At 32.7% G+C, this 18,800-nt stretch overlaps 1 protein-coding gene across 3 annotated transcripts in view; it reads left to right on the top strand.

Annotated features, from left to right (window-relative positions):
- The window catches only part of CAH1 (carbonic anhydrase 1), a 210,019-nt gene that overhangs the window by 20,993 nt on the left and 170,226 nt on the right, over window positions 1-18,800 (top strand). Inside the window, exon 1 of one of the 3 annotated variants that reach the window (XM_072534693.1) lies at window positions 10,644-10,766. The exons of the other annotated variants lie outside the window; for them this stretch is intronic. Coding sequence (XP_072390794.1) covers window positions 10,735-10,766 — 32 coding nt within the window. The 5' untranslated portion in view covers window positions 10,644-10,734. Of the gene's footprint in view, window positions 1-10,643; window positions 10,767-18,800 lie in introns of those variants that run through there. 3 annotated transcript variants of the gene reach the window in all.

Genomic DNA, 18,800 nt, shown 5'->3' with positions numbered 1-18,800 from the left:
TAAATGTGGTAAACTTTTTGCATCTTTATTGCGGTCCCAAAATTAATATTCTCGGCAAAATTCAGCTTGTTCGTATGATTTTTAGGGGTCAACTCTCTGACGATTGGACTATATTTTTAAAGTCTCATCTCCCTACTGGTTTTATTATTTTGCAAAGCGTATTAAATCCGACTGGCCATTATATGAGCGCATAGAAATAACATGATTCATCATGGGTGTATACTCCCTTACTTCTAGGTAATATGTACAGTATTGTACAGTGAGCGGAAAGCATCTGTGTTACAAATGTGCAGCGTTGTTTTTTGTTTATTTGTTAAAGTCTGTGCGAAATTGGTCCCAAAAAATTTGACCCCTGACGAAAAGCTCGTCCTCCAACAAATCTGCTCAGATTTTCTTGAGAGGTTACATGAATAGCCTGAATTAATGAAAAACATCACTTGCGATGAAACCTGGATATTCAACTACGATGTTGAAACTAAGCGACAATCCCTGCACTGGAAAACTCCTGCATCGCCAAGAATGAAAAAAGCAAGGATGTCGAAATTAAAATTTAAAGCCATGCTAATCGTTTTCTTTTTCGACATTAACGGCATCGTGATGACTGAATGAGTTCCAGAGGGTCAAACTGTAAAAAAAACTTACTATTTGAAAGTTTTGGCAACGCTGCCAGAGCGAGTTCGTAAAAAACGGCAGGTGAAAAAACATCTTGCACCAGGACAACGCACCTGCCCATAACGCGCTGTCTGTGAAGCGTTATTATTTGCTAGAGGCATTCCAGTGCACGAACACCCGCCGTACTCGCCTGATTTAGCACCCTGTGACTGTTTCCTGTTTCCTAAGATCCACTCTGCAGTAAAAGGAATCCGGTTCGAGTCGATGGAAGAGGCGAAGCGAAAAATGGCGGAGTTTCAAAAGCTCTAACAAAAGAAGACTTCCGCATTGCTTTGACCAATGGAAAAAACGAATGGAACAATGTGTGGCGAGGGAAGGGGAATATATTGAAGGAGAGCATTCGATTGTAGAATAATTTTTAAAATAAAACTCTTTTTCATAAGCAGACCATAAAACTCTTTTTCAGTTATGTTATTTAATAGCCAGACCTCGTATATATATATATATATATATATATATATATATATATATATATATATATATATATATATATATATATATATATATATATATATATATATATATAACCAAAAATAACAAAATAAGGCTAAATTTCTTAATTGTTTATAACTTTTGTAACAATTGGACACTACACTTTTATGATTAGTCTTAAAGGGAAGTCTTATAGTGCTTAACAAACCCTGAAAAATTTCAGCTCGATCCATCAATTATTTTAAAATTATTTGAAATTATTTATTCCAGCTTCTATTTAAAGCTTTTATAAACTATAAAAAAGATTTTTATACAATTTCTGGAAATGTATAAACATAAAATGTAAAAGTTTTTTTTATTGATTATGCATAACCAGTAACAAAATCTTTAGTTAGACATTTCCAGAATTTTTCTAATAATCTTTTTTTAAAGTGATTTTCGGAGTGGAAATCGAAACGTCAAACATTAAGAGCGTAGGCGCAAAATTTCGGGCCAATGCTTTTTAAATGCATTCATTTTTTTCGAATCCTAAAAAAACTAATAAGTATTTTTGAAAAATTTTAAAGCAGAATGAAAGAATATATTATTACTGAGGGCCGAAAGTCCCTGAAAACTTGTATAATGTTTATTTTAATAAAACTTGTATAATGTTTATTTTAATAAGTTACAGGGGTGAAAAAAAAAGAGAAAATTTAGTGTGATTTTTAATTTTATCTCATTAAAAAAATCTTTTTGTTTATTCTAAGGAACTTTCAGCCCTCGGTAATAATGTAATCTTTCATTCTGCGTTTAAATTTTTCAAAAATATTTGTTAGTTTTCTCAGGATTCGAAAAAATGATTCCATTTAAAAAGCATTGGCCCGAAATTTTGCGCCTACGCTCTTAACCAAAAATGTTATTTTCATTACAACCAATAATTGTGGCTTAATCCTCTATAAACACAATATTTAGTATATTGATATGTTTTTGATTTGATTTAATTTTTTATTTTAAATTGCATCAAAATTGTACTTCTTTAAAAAATCTGGATTAATTCGTCACAATTTTTATTTCTTTGTTGTCACACTTCAATCAATAATACTTATTGACAATATCACACAAATCAATAATAATTTAGTCGTTCCATTGAATTTTGTAATAATTATATTTTTAATTATCTGTAAATGATTTTTTAACATAATTACTATCCCAATAAATAAAAGCAGCTAAAACTATTGTTAAGAAATATTTATACAGTAATTGCAAATTAAAAAAATGCGGTTAGTTGACGGAAATTTTTATAGCTAATTATACCAGTTTAAACCAGATTTTTAATACATTTATACGAAGTAGTTACGAAATTGGTTTCTGTGATAAATTTAGATGATTATCTGAATTTTCACAGACAATTTAACATAATTATGTATATCATGAATAAAAAATGTATCAAATTGTAAGAAATATACAATCCCAGTTAATGTTTTAACAGGCAATAATTATTGTACAATGGTTTTCAATTGCTGTTTTATAATATTTTACATTAGTATCTAGTCGTTAAATATGTTTCTTAAGTATTTTAATTCAAGATTTTCGTGTTTTCGTGTACACTTGTGTTAAAACAATCATATTTCCATTGTTGCCATATTTTGAATATAGCGAGATAAGCTAGTATTACTAGGCTTTATAAGTAGCCTACTGACTAGAATTTACATTCAAGCCCTTGTCAAGGGCCTCTTCATTGGATGCGATACTGTGCCTTGATAGACGGCTTCATGTACGGATTTCCCAACCAAAGTCTTCATTTGGTCTGCCCATTGCGTTAAAGATCTTCCTCTTAAGCTTCCACCTACAATTTTTCCTTCTACTAGCAATAGTTCCCGTTCCATAGTCCCCGTTCTTCCGAGTATGTGGCCGAAATAATTTAGGAATGCGCTCGGTTTACTTTTTTTAACAGCTTAAAGACACTCCAGTTTACTATAGATGTATGGGATTGTTTTTGTAATAAGTTCAAGATGCAATTGTGTTTTCGAGCAGGTGTTATACATTGGAAATGGTGTAAAGTCGCTGTTGACACCTGGATCGTATTTATCACATTACACTAAGATTTTTGTTACTTCAGAGACTAGGAAGAAGATTGAAATATGCATTATCGCCGAAAAACTTTACTCAAGACTCATACAAGTTTAAATGATGTCAGGTAGACCGTACTATCCACCCAGAAAATATAGCCAAAGGAGGAAGCTCAATAATTATAAAACAGAGCATACAACAACATCAGGAGATGGGATGGCAAACAGAAGAAATACAAGCCACGGCTGTGAAAATTAAAACTAAGGCCTATAACCTAATAGTACCAGCTATATATTGCCCGCCAAAATATAAAATACAGTTAGATTTGTACACATTCATCATCGGAGATGATTCTTTTGGTAGTGCCTATCCGTATCGGATGTTGGCGACCATCATGGCAATCTGTATTTTCCTCTCTAAAAAGATTTGTGTTTGTTGTGTTGAACCACGTACGTAGATTTTTTAGTCAGGAAATCCTTCGACTTCCTGGTCCTCCTGGAAGATGGTCACAATGCGATCAATCCTGGAGGTTATTACAATGCGAAATATACTAAATGGGGATCAAGATTTACCACCACTAAAAAAAGAGAGCTCGCAAAATCTGCAGACAATTAAACTGTAAAGTTTAATTGTCTGCAGACCTAACATGACTTAACGACTACTTTCGTAGCCGGGACCGACGGCTTTACGTGCCCTTCGAAGCACGGTACCGGCTCAGTGAAATTGAAAATTTTGTCGGTGCCGGGTTCGAACCCGGGTCCTCCTTAACCCTTGTTAAGCCAGTAACATACCCACTGAGCTACGGCTGCCACGCCCGTAGTATCGACTGGAAACCCAAGCTATTGGCCAACGGATCAGAATAAAATCCCTAACCTGATTGACTTTTTTATTGTAACGATAAGACTTCCAAATAGAATCGAAATACTATTATAAAATAATATCTCAATCAACCATGGAAGCTTATCGTCTATGCTTCACCTAGCTCAGTCTCTCAAATGTGAATCTGTCTTGTCTTAAACTATGAATTACAAAATGAAAATTTAGTTGGTAACAAATAAAACAATGATTTAACTAATCATGTTTATTTAACATAAAATAAAGCAAAAACAACCCTGCCTAGAGCTTTACAATAAATAAATTTGGAACCGATACTTATAGCAAATTTTGGTTGCTTGCTCCTGCTGCGATGTTGCCTCCAGATTATGTGGGTAGCTTCTGTTGCCACCTTCAAAGCATGTGGCCTTACAGCCTTACAGTCAGCTGCAGTTATTCGATAAATATATTATTCCATAAAACATTTCAAGAATTTCAAAAATTATCCAATAAACCCAATAAACTAGAATATAACAACAGCATTAGCGAGACATCAAAGTGGTTAACTTCCTTGCCAATTATCTTACCAAAATTACCAAAATCACAATTTAACAAATAGCAGATGGTAAGGATAAAGTGAAATAGAGTTATTATTAAAATTAGTTCAGTTTTGTAAGATTTCTACACGGATAAAATTGAAAACGTGCTTTCGAGGAAGTGAGGTTTTGAATATTGAAACTGCTGTCAGAATTATAAAATATAGATTACAATGAAAGTACTCACCCCAAGAGATTTCTGCAGACGATAAAATGAACCTTATAATAATTTTTACCTTTTTTTTATGAATTTCAATTACAGACAAAAAATAATATTCCCGCTAAGTTAGAAAAGGTGATGAACAGAAAGTAGGGAGCACATATGCCATAGGAGGTATGCCTTTGATGGAATTAGCTCTTCTGTCAACATAGAACAGAATATTTATTCTACCGAATAGAAAGAGAGAGGGCGAATATTTATTCTACAGGAAAGAAAGACAGAGGGAAGAAAGAGAAAGGACTATTTATCCTACCGGACAGAAAGAGAGAGAGAGGGAGCCAACTATTTTTTGAAGAAAAATAGTAAAAAATAAACTGAAGGTAAAGGAATTAACAAATTAATAAAGAAATTAAAATAAAATAATTATTTAAATCTAAATTAATGTAGATGTGACGTTTATACCCTTACATCATAATTAAAAATATTGCCTCTAATAAACCAGATCTCTTAAAGACAAGACAAGTTTAAAAAATGCGCACATCTCAAGCGAGAAATACAACGCATCAAGAATAAATCGATTGGAATATACCTTATATAAAATTGTATATATAACATTGGATAAACAGCGAGTAAACTGCTAAAAAAAGTAGTGCATCTTCTCTCTGGAAGGCCACCAAACGGCTCAAAAGACCTATACTACATAACCCACCAAACAGAAACAACCAAACAAGGGAAATGACTTGGTCAACCTGAATAATTTTGAACAGATTTTCTTTGAAAGTAAACCTACTAATACCAAAGAAACTGCGAAAGAGAGAATATAGATACCAAAAAAGTTCCAGGGTTCGATTTAATAACAGGTGAAATATTAAAACAATCACCAAAGAAAGTCATCATGAAGCTTACATATCTATTTAATGCATCGTTTAAACTAAGATATGTTCCCAAAATGTGGAAAGTGGCAAAAGTGATAATGATTAAAAAACCAGAAAAGCTGCCAAATGAAGTTTTATCTTACAGGCCTATTTCATTATTTTCTGTACTTTTAAAATTATATGAAAAGATTCTAACGAAAAGACTAAAGATCATCATTGAAGAAACAAGATTATTCTCATCCCATCAGTTTGGCTTTAAAGAGAGTCATTGAACGATATATCAGGTACATAGAATCACCAACACATTATTAAAAAGGCACTAGAGGAAAAACAAATCTATTCAGCTATCTTCCTGGATGTCACCCAAGCCTTCGATAAGGTATGGCATGAAGGCTTTATCCATAAATTAGATCGAGCACTATCGAGCAAATATTCACAATTATTAGAGTCGTACTTAACTGAAAGACACTTCAGAATAAAGCAAGAGGATATCTACACAGAGTTAAGGGAAATCAAGGTGAGAGTGCCGCAGATAGGTATGTTTAGCAACACAACATTTGAGGACGACAAATCTGTTCTGGCAGTGGGAAGTAATTATGAAGAAGCTGCAAAAAATCTACAATCTTCAGTGAACCAGATCGATGATTGGACCAAAAAATGGAGGATACAATGGAATGACACCAAATCAGAGTATGTAAATTTTACTAATAAGAAAAAGTAATATGTGCCAATTAAAATAAATGACACCCAGGAAGTACCTGGGTATGCATCTTGATACGAGACTTTATTGGAAGGTCTATGTAGAGAAAAAACGAGACAAACATGAACTGAAATACAAAAAATTGTACTGTTTGCTTGAAAGAAACTCAAAGCTCTCCATAGATAATAAACTTGATCTAGAAACAAATACTCAGACCGGTATGGTCTGAGTATTTGTTTATACGTTAAAAACAGCTACATTTACCGAGACTTGAAGATGGAGACCATTAAAGAGATAATAAGGAATTGTACCAACAATAATGAGCAAAAATTACATCAATGTGTGAATATTGAGACTCTCCAATTCCTGCATAATACAAAGTTAGTAAGAGTATGGAGACCTACGAGTTAGGCCGAGCACAGCGCAGCTTAGTGTACACGAGTGCTTGTGCTAATAATTACTGTATGTAAAAAAGATCCAGTAGAAACATTAAATGTAACTAGAGTTTTAGAGTAAGAGAAGCTTATTCGGCGTGTTATTCCGGTATTTCCTAGTTTCGTGAATGGACAATTATAAGCCATGAGTTCACTCATCAGAAAATCGTCATCGTTGTATATTTTGTTTACTTGTTGTACTTGTTTTCTTACATTATATGTTTTTTGTTTTCGGTTAAGTTTTAGTATTGGACATTAGTACATTTTTAATTCTAAGGCTGTATGAAATTCGCGCCGGTCAGCTATATATATATATATATATATATATATATATATATATATATATATATATATATATATATATATATATATATATATATATATAATATATATATATATATATATATATATATATATATATATATATATATATATATATATATACATATATATGTATATACACTCCGCGTCATAGAAAACGGGCCACCCCAAATATTTAAAATATTTTCGAAATTATTATTTATTGCTACAAAATTAAGCATTTATTTTTTTGTATATTGAATCAATAACACGTTTAATATAAAATTTCATCATTATCGTAAAACATCAATCGAAAATAAAAAATTTGAGAAAAATAGGAAATTTATTGAAAAAATCAACTTACAGTTTTTAAAACAACAATGAACTGTATATTTAAAAAAAAAAGCTGGTATCCATTTTCAGTAATGAGTATTGCCACCTAGATTCTGGATGACACTCCTCATTCGATTTGGCATGGAATTTATAACGTTTTGGATATCTCTTTGGGGAAAAGTGGCCCATTCATCAATGAGTGCTATCTGAAGCTCTACTGGTGTTGTTGGAGCAGGTATGCGACGCCTAACGCGACTTTTTAGCAGGCTCCATATATGCTCAATAGGATTGAAATCGGGGCTTTGAGCAGGCCAGTCTATTTTTTGGATACCAACCTTGCCGTGTGTGGTCTCGCATTATTCTGCATTAGCAGGAATTCGTTGCCAGTAAATCCAGCATAGGGCATCACGTGATGTTGTAAGATTTCCGTTATGTACCTTACTGCTGTTAACGCACCTCTGTCGATCACGACGAGATCCGTATGCGCATCAAAAGAAATCCCTGCTCAAAACATTACTGAACTACCACCAAAAGCAACCCGTGGTGCCAAGTGCAACCAGCGAAACGTTCTCCATCCCGTCTGTACACCTTACTGCGTCCATCTTTACCATAAATAGACATTCTACACTCATCCGTAAACAATAATTTTTTCCAATCGTCTGCTGTCCAATTGATGTGCTCACAGGCAAAATCGAGTCTTCGTCTTTTATGAGCTGGGAAAAGTAAGGGCCCTGTTGGTGGACTGCAAGCTGTCAAACCTTGCTCCCTTATCTTCGCCGAATAGTAGAAAGGCTAATTGCTGGTCCTTAAGCTTGCTGTAAGTGGCCTTGAAATCTTCTAGCGGTTTGGGTCTGATTCCGTAATGCAGCAAGAATGACGACGCGATCTTCCCTAGCGGTTGTTTTTCTTTTTGGACCTGTACCAGGTCTTCGTTGGTGAGATTCTGTCACAATAAATCGTTGCTGGGTCCTTTGTGCAGTCGAACGACTAACATTCAATTGTCTTGCAACTTGTTTTTGACTTAATCCACTTAGTAGTAACGTTAAAATTTCAACCGATTTTTGAAAATTCTCCATCGTTATTAACTCAAGACTACTTCACACTAAGAGGGTTACTGTAATACTGAGATGAGTTTAAAACTCATTAGAACCCTTTACAATATCATACATTTCTCAAAACAATCGCTTCCTCGAAAATTGATCAAGTTTTAAATAACTTTTTTCAAAATTGTTTTGTTTTATAGTTTCTAGGAATATCCTTAATCCAGTTACATGGTCGGTTTGCTTTCGCAACAACCCATTTAACTTAAATAACCCAAGACACGTTAAAAATAAAATAATATTAATTCAATGAAAAAGACAGCAAAGATTTGATTTCACGTACAAAGCGTCTATGTATCTGTTGATACGTATTTCGACTTAATAAGTCTCATCAGAACAGTTATTCATAGCCGTTCTCAACGTGAAAAATAATCTTTTCTGTCTTTTAAGAAGCAACAATAAAATGGCTTCGTTATGGACGCAATAGCGACATCTGATAGAAAAATTGGTAAGATAGTTTCGAAACAAATTCAGATTTCTGCTTTAACCTGAACCTTCTATAAATGCAAGGTATAACAGACGTTGATAAAGATGTTAATAGAGACATGGGGAATCTAAAATTTGCATTCCACGACATGTCTATCAACTAAGCAGAAATCCTTATCAAATTTGTTTCTTGTAATCATACAGAGTAGATCCGAATAAAATGAAAAAGACAGCAAAGATTTGATTTTACGTACAAAGCGTCTATATATCTGTTGATACGTATTTTGACTTAATAAGTCTCATCAGAACAGTTATTCATAGCCGTTCTCAACGGGAAAAATAATCTTCTCTGTCTTTTAAGAAGCAACAATAAAATGGCTTCGTTATGGACGCAATTGTTGTTATATCGCTGCCTCATTATAAATATATCGTCGGTGCATGATGTTTTTAAAACCCTGGTGTTCTTCGGCTAGTGTTATAATTTCATTCAGTTGTTATCACTTTGGTTATTAATTCTAGTGTTGTGTTTAATAAATTAATTCCTTTGTAATTTTCTGGGTCTGATTTGTCTCCTTTTATGAAGGGAGGTACTAGGATGCTTGATCTCCATTCTTGAGGAATTTTGTTTTGTTCTATTATTTTTTGAATTAGTTTTAATAGTTGTTTGGTCAGATCTGGTCCTTCGTACTTTAGGAGTTTCTATTTTCTATTTTTTAATTTCCTCAATGCTTTCTTTACCTCTTCCGTCTCAATATTTATTTCTTCGTTTGTTGTCACCTCTGGTGTTGGTGGTTAATTATCGTTACCTTTAGAAAGTCGGGATCAAAAATGTCTACCTTTGTTTCCTTCTGAATGTGTTTCGTGTTTTTTAGTCTGTTGCATATTGTTATGGTTTATATTTTGTACTAGTTATGTATTGAATACAAATAATTTTGTTATATTATTACACAAGACAAAATTTGAACGTATTCCTGACAAAAATAAAAATATCTAGGAAAGTAATAAGTTTAGTTATGTATAGTGAACGCTTTTCACAAAAATGAAAGCGTATCATCGTAAGTAAAATATTTTGAAAAAATAAAAAATATAGGGTTTGTACATTTCAAAAATATGAGAAAATTGTAATTTGTATGTATTTTTTCTTTATATTTTCTTTTGTAGTTCATTCAGCCTGTATATTCGTCGATGATTTCTGTTAAACTTAATTTGAAAACTAGAACATTGTTTACCTTAGTATGTAAAATGAATGATTATTTATGTGTTCCTTCTTTATATACATAGTGATATCGAAATCAAAATAGTCGTAAATGTAAGAACAGGGTTTATGAGAGGAATCTAAATATGAGAAAGTATACGGGGTGTCCTATTTAAAAAATTGTATGTTTGCTTTATCAAGTAGTTATTAATCACCCTGCAGAATTCGGCATATTTTCCAAGCCTGGAGAATAACATTGCTGTTTTGGATATTTTTGGATATTTCGTTCCATAATAAAATTATTGATTAATTAATGTCGCACTAAAAACTCACTCCGTATAACAATAAAATTTTTATAACAACACACTTCTCTCTATAACGAATGTTAAACATTATTTTACTGTTAGCATCTTTGGATTTAATTACGACATTTAAAACCAAATATAATAAAAAACCGTTTTGACAACAAAAGATAGGATAACAAAATAATACTCATTCATGTTTTTTTAAATCTTATCAATGTTGAAATTTACATCCATCCATACATAAATTAACAGTTTCGCCTTCATTATTCAGTCTATGTTAGATTGCGTGCGAAGCTAGTGTTTAATATCAAGTTCAACGGTAGTCGTGTGTTATTAACGTAATAATGATGGGCATAATGGAAAGTGACGATGAAAGGTATTTATAATAAAAATTTGTATGTTTGTAAATATCGTTTAATAATAGATTATACTAATTGAAATTATTATTTGCAATACATTTTGTGATAATGTAGTTATTTTGTTTATATATACATATGTTAATCTTAGTACGTCCAGCAAGAGCCCTAGATTTTCAAATGTTTTTTTTGCCTATATCTTTCTACCCATTATCGGATTTGGTATCTTTTAGATCCTATTCAAATTAAATTTCATGTTTCATAGTTAATTTATTTCACCCTCCTAGTTTTTCTTGGTTTGCCTTATTTTTTCTATAACTACTTTAAGCTTTTGTCACTTTACTTTTTTGTTAATTATACTCACGTTTTCAGTTAGTCATCTAATTTTAATGTTTTTTGGCTAGCATATATTATAGTAGATAGTACTGTTGTGTAGTAAATTCTCTTTTTAATCTTTAGGTTTATTTCTTTTGTCCTGAAGTTTTATTTATGGCATAGTATAATTTTTTTGTTATTACTTTTTAACCGACTATCAATTAGTTTTTATTAAACTATCACCATAATCCAATATCCATTTTGTTGCTCATTACCATTATTTCACTTTTCTTGTCTTTACTTTATTTTAATTCTTTGACTTTCCTATTTTCTTTGCCATATTGAATTTGTGATAGCAGACTCGTAGCTATTGCATTTGCGCTTTGTCCCATATTCTTATGTCGTTTCTTTTTTTTTGATAAGCAAGCTCTAGAGTCTTGAAATACAGAGTTGCCTATTACTGTAAGAAACACCTTTCTTCACTCCAACGCAATATACAATATGAAGTTACACACACTATTTATTTTTAAAATGTTTTATTTTACACTAATACACCAGTCGTCAGAGACGAAAATACCACTAAACCTCTAAAAATCACACGAATAAGCTGAATTTTGCCGAGCGTATTAATTTTGGGGCTCCAAAAAAGATGCAAAAAAGTTTACCACTTTTACCCCCGGGGCTTTCCCCTAAAACACCCCTCGCAGGGGGGTAAAAACGCATTTTTATAAGCAGTTTTTGTGTAGAATGAACCGTTCTCTTAGAAACAACGCTTGAAGCGACCATCAATTTTGAATGTCAGTTACGCGCGCGAAATCCATGTTCAATAAAATTTATATCAGCTCGACGGTAGAAATTCGATATCTTTTGATTCAAGTGACCTATCGACAAAAATCAAAATGCGTTTTAAAGATAATGAGTTCAGCTTTGGTATGCAGTTTTTGTATTTTTCCGCAAATAAACTCCGATTTTATACAGGTGTAAAATAAATAAACGTGGCGCGATTTTTGCCATTTTTTGTGTTTTCACGAGATCAATACAATATATCCCTTTATTGACTGGTCACTATGAAGTTTCGATTAGTAAAGCCTAACCTTTAAAACTTATAACATGAAATTTTAGTTTTGAGTTTTCACTTTTCTTTCACAAACTTTCACACAACAAACGATCTAAAATATTTAAGATTTTTTTTCAATTACACTAGTACATTTGTCAAAAGAACAAAACTTCTGCAGTAAACAACACCCAAAACCGTTTTCTTTAATATTTTTTTCATCACGTGTGATTGTTTGTAATGTATAACATTAAATTTTGCGTTTTTTATTCATATTTCAAATGCCTCATATTTGTTACCACAACTAAAAATTAAAATTTTATGTCATAGGTTTTAAAGATTGTTATCTAAAAAAGAAAATTTTACTACAACTGGTCAATGAAAGTGATCAATTTTATTGATCTCACCAGAATCGTAAAAAATGACAAAAAACACGCCACGTTAATTTATTTAACACCTGTATAAAAACTAGTTTTTTTCTCGGCAAAATACAAAAACTGCATACAAAAGCTTCACTCTTTGACTTTAAAAAATCTTGTTTTCTGTCGATGGGATATTTAAATCAAAAGATATCGAGTTTTTACCGTCGAGATGATATAAATTTCATTGAACAATGATTTCGCGCAAGTAACTGACATGTAAAATCGATGTTTCTAAGAAAACGGTTCATTCTACACAAAAATGCTTATAAACATTTTTGTTTAAAATTATCTAAGCTACATTTTTATTTGAAATATTTTTTTCTACGGTGTACAGATTCTTGTTTAATCGATTTTTTGGCGTTTTTACCCCCCACGAGGGGGTTTTAGGGGAAAGCCCGAGGGTAAAAGTGGTAAACTTTTTTCTATCTTTGTTGGGGTTCCCAAATTGATATTCTCTGCAAAATTCAGCCTGTTCGTATGATTTTTATGGGTCAAATGTCTGACTACTGGACAATAAATAAAAATAATTGTAAGAAAAACCGTATTGAGTTTGGAGTCAACAGGTCGCTGCTTATTTCTTATACTTTTTTTTCCTTGAAGGAAAAGTCCTAGCGTCTTGGCACTTGGTAAATAGATTTATCTTGATTTAACAAAACACTTTGTTGAATATGGGGTCCACTTAATCTTCTTATATTCGTGCAATTTCTAATTGTCTGACTAGAGTTCCGGGCCTTTTACACACTTTAATTATTAACTTCTTAATAATTTTAACAAAAATATATAAGAAAAAACTAAATTAAAGAAAAAATTTAATAATATATGATAGAGGTATAACTATTTTATATATATAGTCCCTCTAGAAAGTATCTGGAAAAAAGAAAGCAGAAATATAATTTTACGGTATTTGTTTCTATCATTTGACATATACAATTTCAACACATAATTCATCTCATTTACTTATACAATCTCCATTTAAATCTAAACACTTAACTAAACGTCCAGATACACCCGAAACTAGGTCAAGGCCATAATTTTCGGTAATGTTGTTCCAGGCCTGTAAAACTGACCGAATCAAACCTTCTTTACCTCGTGGCGCTGCTTGTTCCACTTCAATCTTCATTAGTCCTCATATGTTTTCAATGGGGCTAAGATCTGGAGATGCTGCTGGCCACGGAATTGTTGCAAATTGGTTTTCTTGCATCCAAGATTGAGTATAAACAGAAGTATGGCATCTTGCATTATCTTGCTAAAAACGCGATACCTCTGGATATAAAACATGAGACCTTTCAAAAAGAAAACCATTTAGGATGTCACAATATTTCGCACTATCAACAGTACCATTAACTATGCAGAGAGGTCTAACACCACGCTGGGATATTTCTCCCCATACCATTATTTTAGTGAGAAATTTGGAAATTTTAACGGTTACATTTTATCTTGATAGGAGTTTTAGATGCTTTGCACCAAGCTGGAAACAAGTTTCATCAGATATAAAGACATTATTAAAATTATCTTCTCGAAAACGTTGACAAAAATCTATTCTTCGTTTCCTTTGCAGAAGGGTCATTGTAGGAAAGCATTTAAAGTGTTTCCGCAAATCTTACGCGGTCTACCAGAAACTGGTCTATGTCTCATATCTATGACATTTTTTATCCTCTTTATTGTCTCATACACTGCCCTTATTGCGAGTTCAGTCAATTGCACTAATTTTTTAATGTTTCGGACACCCTTTCTATACAAATATTCCACCACTTTCCTTTTTTCTGCTTGTGACATTATTTCACAAATCTTAAGTCTGTTTACAAATAACAATATTTGACAGATGGTGTTGTCATACGATATTGTCCATAACCTACTATCGGTACAACCTACTTGATGCATTACTTTTGTCTTAAAATGTTACAAAAAGGAAATCTATTAAAATTAGGAAAAATATAAAATTCCGGATACTTTCTAGACGGACTATATTTTGATATGCACTAAATCAGACATGGGCAAACTATTTAAATGGAGGGCCACATAAAATAAAAACATTCTCTAGGGGGGCCAAAAAAAATTAATCACAACAAATTTTTATTAGTGATAAATGGTAAAAACATTGTAAAAGTTACATAAATAGATTATTCTTTAGCAGAGTTTGAAGGTGTATGTCACATATGAAACTGAGACTGACAGTTGCTCCTAAAAGTTGGTTCTAATCAACTGGTTGTCAGAAGCTGGGATAAGCTGATTCGCATAAGTGCAGCTAAGTGCTGGTCAGTCAATCGGTCTCTAATGCTGTTTTTGCATTTGTCTTCTGAACATGAGATTTCAGGTTTGGGAAACTTGATTTTGACAGGACCTTGTAAAAGTCAGTTTTAGAAACATTGAGAAATAGTTGCTTCAATTCAGTATTACATTGCAACTTACTAAGTTCCAGATGAAATTCTTGTTTTACTGATTCACAGTCATTCTTCTTCTTCTTCTACTTCTTGGAGATCTTTCGATCTGTTTAATTCTAAAGCTGCCTCTAATTAATTTCCTGGGAGGTAGATTGCCAACTATCCCTCCATCTTTTAGGTGGTCTTCCGGGAGGTTTTGAACCGGGCGAGTTATTTTCTAGTGCAATTTTTGAGAGTCTATTCTCATCCATTCGTCTTACCTGATTGTACCACATTCTCTTACGCTGCCTTCCTTATCTTACAATATATTGAATTTTGCACTACTCTCTAACGTTTGTATTTTTCACCCTGGTCTCCTTGTTTTACCCACTATTGTTCTTAGGGTTTTCATTTCGGCAACCCTTAGCATCTGTTTCGTTTTGTTGGTATGTTCGCGCACTTCTATGTCATATGTCATGATCGGTCGTCTGAAAGAAATTGAAGATACAGCCTTATTTAACCGCATGCTGAAAATGTCCAGGCCCTGTTAGATAACTTTGAAGTCTTGGAATCTTTGCTCAAACTCGTCATAGACATTTCACGCTTTTCTAACAACTCTTAAGATTGTAATAGTTGTACTAGTTTTTGGTTTTAAAAAATGATTAAGATCTTTCTTGACTAGTTGTTTAGAAAATAGATTCAATTGTCTTTTAAAAGCCCTGACATTACCCCAAATATTATGGAATAATTGTAATTGAGTAATTTATTGATGTGATTGAGATAATCTGTAAAAAATTTCAAGTTCGAAGACCATAAAATATCTTTCAAATGTATCTTACTTTATTGTACTAAAGTACATCGAAATATTCAGACTGCAATGAATTGGAAACTCTTGAAATTGTCTATGATCGAGAACTTGTGAACGAATTCTATTAACAAGCTAAATAACACCATCAAGCACATGTTTCATGTCTAGAGCAGATTTACACAGGGCTTGTTGATGTAGAATACTTTGAAGAAATAATACTTCGACCCGAGGAAAGGACGCATACGAGCTAATTCTTCAGAAAGATGAGTTTTCATTAATACCTCTTATGAATATAAATAATTGGGCCGTGTTAGTAGTTTCATCTAACGCAAAAGAACAGAATTTAAACTCTCTTATCTTTGACTCCAGTTGTGAGACAAGCTGCCTATGGATTACTTCTATCCTAGAAGTAACTGTTTTTCGGAACAAACTTACTGTCTCAACGTCTTTCTTTTTGTCAGGACACAATACTTCACATACTTGCAGCATACAAGTCTCTACAAATTAACCATCAGACAATGCTTTGTTACTTTTTGCAATATTAAATGCAAAGTAACTGGCACGTGAAATTTGCTTTGGAGAACAACTTTGTTTTTTAAAAATATTTTGCTGAATTGACAGTTTTTTAAGTAGAGCTCCTGCTTTTAGTAGATGATTAGAGCTTCTTGAGCATTGTTATGTTTTGTCATAAAGTATCGGAAGAGGCTAAATTCCTTAAATACGACTACAGTTTCATTGCAAATTAGGCACACAGGCAAATAGGCGTGAAAAAGTATTTACAAGTTCACTCATCTTTAAAAACACGACATTCTGAATCAAGTTTACGGTTTTAGTTGCCATTTTAACTATAAAAATGTTACAAAACATTACAAAAAAAGCAATACTATAGGAACAGTTTTTACAGAAATGTATTTATATGCACATAGCCGCCAAGATAGACGTCATGCCCACTTGACTGATTTTAAGAAAAGTCAAAACTACAATAGAAGCGTCCGATACGTTCCGAACTTATCGACCTCCGAGCAAAAGACGCATTATACTTAACATTGTCTGCCACCATGGGGTGCGGAGTAAGAGGACTGTGGTGGTGGGGGAACGCAGAGGTCTATGAGGCAACCGAGGAAAACATTTAAAATACAGTCCTATGCGTGTAATTTTTGAAGTTACTAAAACTATGTCGAGGGTCTTATTGAATAGCCCAAAGGGCCGCACTTGGCCTACGAGCCGTACTTTGCCCATGTTTGCAGTAAACGATGGAGGAGCTCAGTAATCAATGTAAAGACAAAACCAACTGCAGATTGTGGTTCCGATCCAAAATGTTACCAGCAGAATTTCGCATTAAGCTATACAGTAAGATAGTTGCAAATAAAAGACAAAAATTGGTTCCACAACACAAAGAAATTTTAAGAAAGCATTATCAAAACCTGACCTACCAGTGACTACCGAAGACCATGACAAAATATGGAAATATACAAAGAAGTGGAGCACTGATCATCAACAACACAATCCCTAAAGAAAAAATACATACAAAAACATTGGGTGACTGAGGAGATTCTCAATCTTGTAGAAGAAAGACGAAAACTTTTTCGGCGCAATAAATTCAATACAAAAAGAAATAGAGAAAGACACCATAAATAAAATTATAAAACACTTAGGCAGAAGGGACAAAAATAATTATATTAAAATGCTGACCACCAAGAATCCAGAGAACTTTTCTCTCAAAAGTCGTATATCTAGCGAGAGAATTTATACTGCAGACACAGATCATCAAAGATAATAGTGGAAATACCATAACAAACCCAGAAGGTATTGCAGCGGTGTGAAAACATTATTGCGAAATACTATTCTCTAACAACAACCCAGACATTAAGACAGAGAAAAGAAGTTATGAATAAGAACGACAAATACTGAAATCAGAAATTGATGAGGCCATAAACAAGCTAAAATTTTAAAATAACAGAAGGGAACGATGGAATAACAGCTGAGGCATCCAAAGAAATGGAAGAGGTAACCATTGATGTAATATTTAGAATTTCTAATGAAATCAGGAATACCGAAAAGTGGCCAAACACTTGCGGTAAGCTCACATTTATTCCCATATATAAAAAAATTTCAAGGATAGATTTCAACAATTCATAGTCAGATTATTCAGCCATATTAGAGTCAATAAAGAAAAAAAGCTGAAAAAATCTTATACAGATATTTGAAGGTTTTAAAAAATATATGAGGGGTAGCTGATCAAAAATCCGTGAAGACGTAAAGCTGATGTTGTTTTGTTTTTTTTTCAAACAATCTTAAAAAGTGAAAAACATAGTTTTTTGCCCATAAAAAGTTTATTACATATTCTAGAGAAAAATGTTTTAAACGAAAGGTGTAGATCATAAAAATGTATTTATTTTGAGAGTTTTCAAAATAAAATATATAAATAATTGACCGAGATAATTATAAAAAACACTTATTTTTTAGTAATTTATAAATGTTAATAACTTTGTTTTTTGCATAATGACATATAATTGTGGCATTTAAGTGAGTTATTAAAGTGTGCTTAATTTCCAACAGATCTTCTTCTTCGGGTTCCTTCTCCTATCGAAGGTTGGAAATCATTATCGCTATTTTAATTTTATTGGCCGCGCTTCTGAATAATTCTAATGAGCTGCAACCGAACCACTCCCTCAAATTTCTTAGCCAGGATATTTTGCGTCGTCCTGGGTTTCTCTTTTCTTGTATCTTTCCTTGCATAATTAACCTAAGTAATACGTACTTCTCGCCCCTCATTATATGACCCAGATATTGAATCTTTCTAATTTTAACAGTTTTTATGACTTCATATTCTTTCTTCATTCTTTGTAACACTTCTATATTAGTTACTTTTTCAGTCCACAATATTCTGTGGATTCTCCTGTAGCACCACATCTCAAAGGAGTTTAATTTTTTGATTTCAGACTGTTTTATTGTCCACGCTTCCATGCCGTATAGTAAAGTAGAAAAAACGTAACAACGTAGCATTCTTGTACGGATCTCTAGATTAAGGTTACGGTTGCAAAGTAAGTTCTTCAATTTTATGAACGTGTTTCTTGCCATTTCTATTCCAGATC

The sequence above is a fragment of the Diabrotica undecimpunctata genome, chromosome 6 (assembly GCF_040954645.1).
Source record: "Diabrotica undecimpunctata isolate CICGRU chromosome 6, icDiaUnde3, whole genome shotgun sequence".
Lineage (NCBI taxonomy): Eukaryota > Metazoa > Arthropoda > Insecta > Coleoptera > Chrysomelidae > Diabrotica > Diabrotica undecimpunctata.
This window is presented reverse-complemented; position numbering and strand designations above follow the sequence as displayed.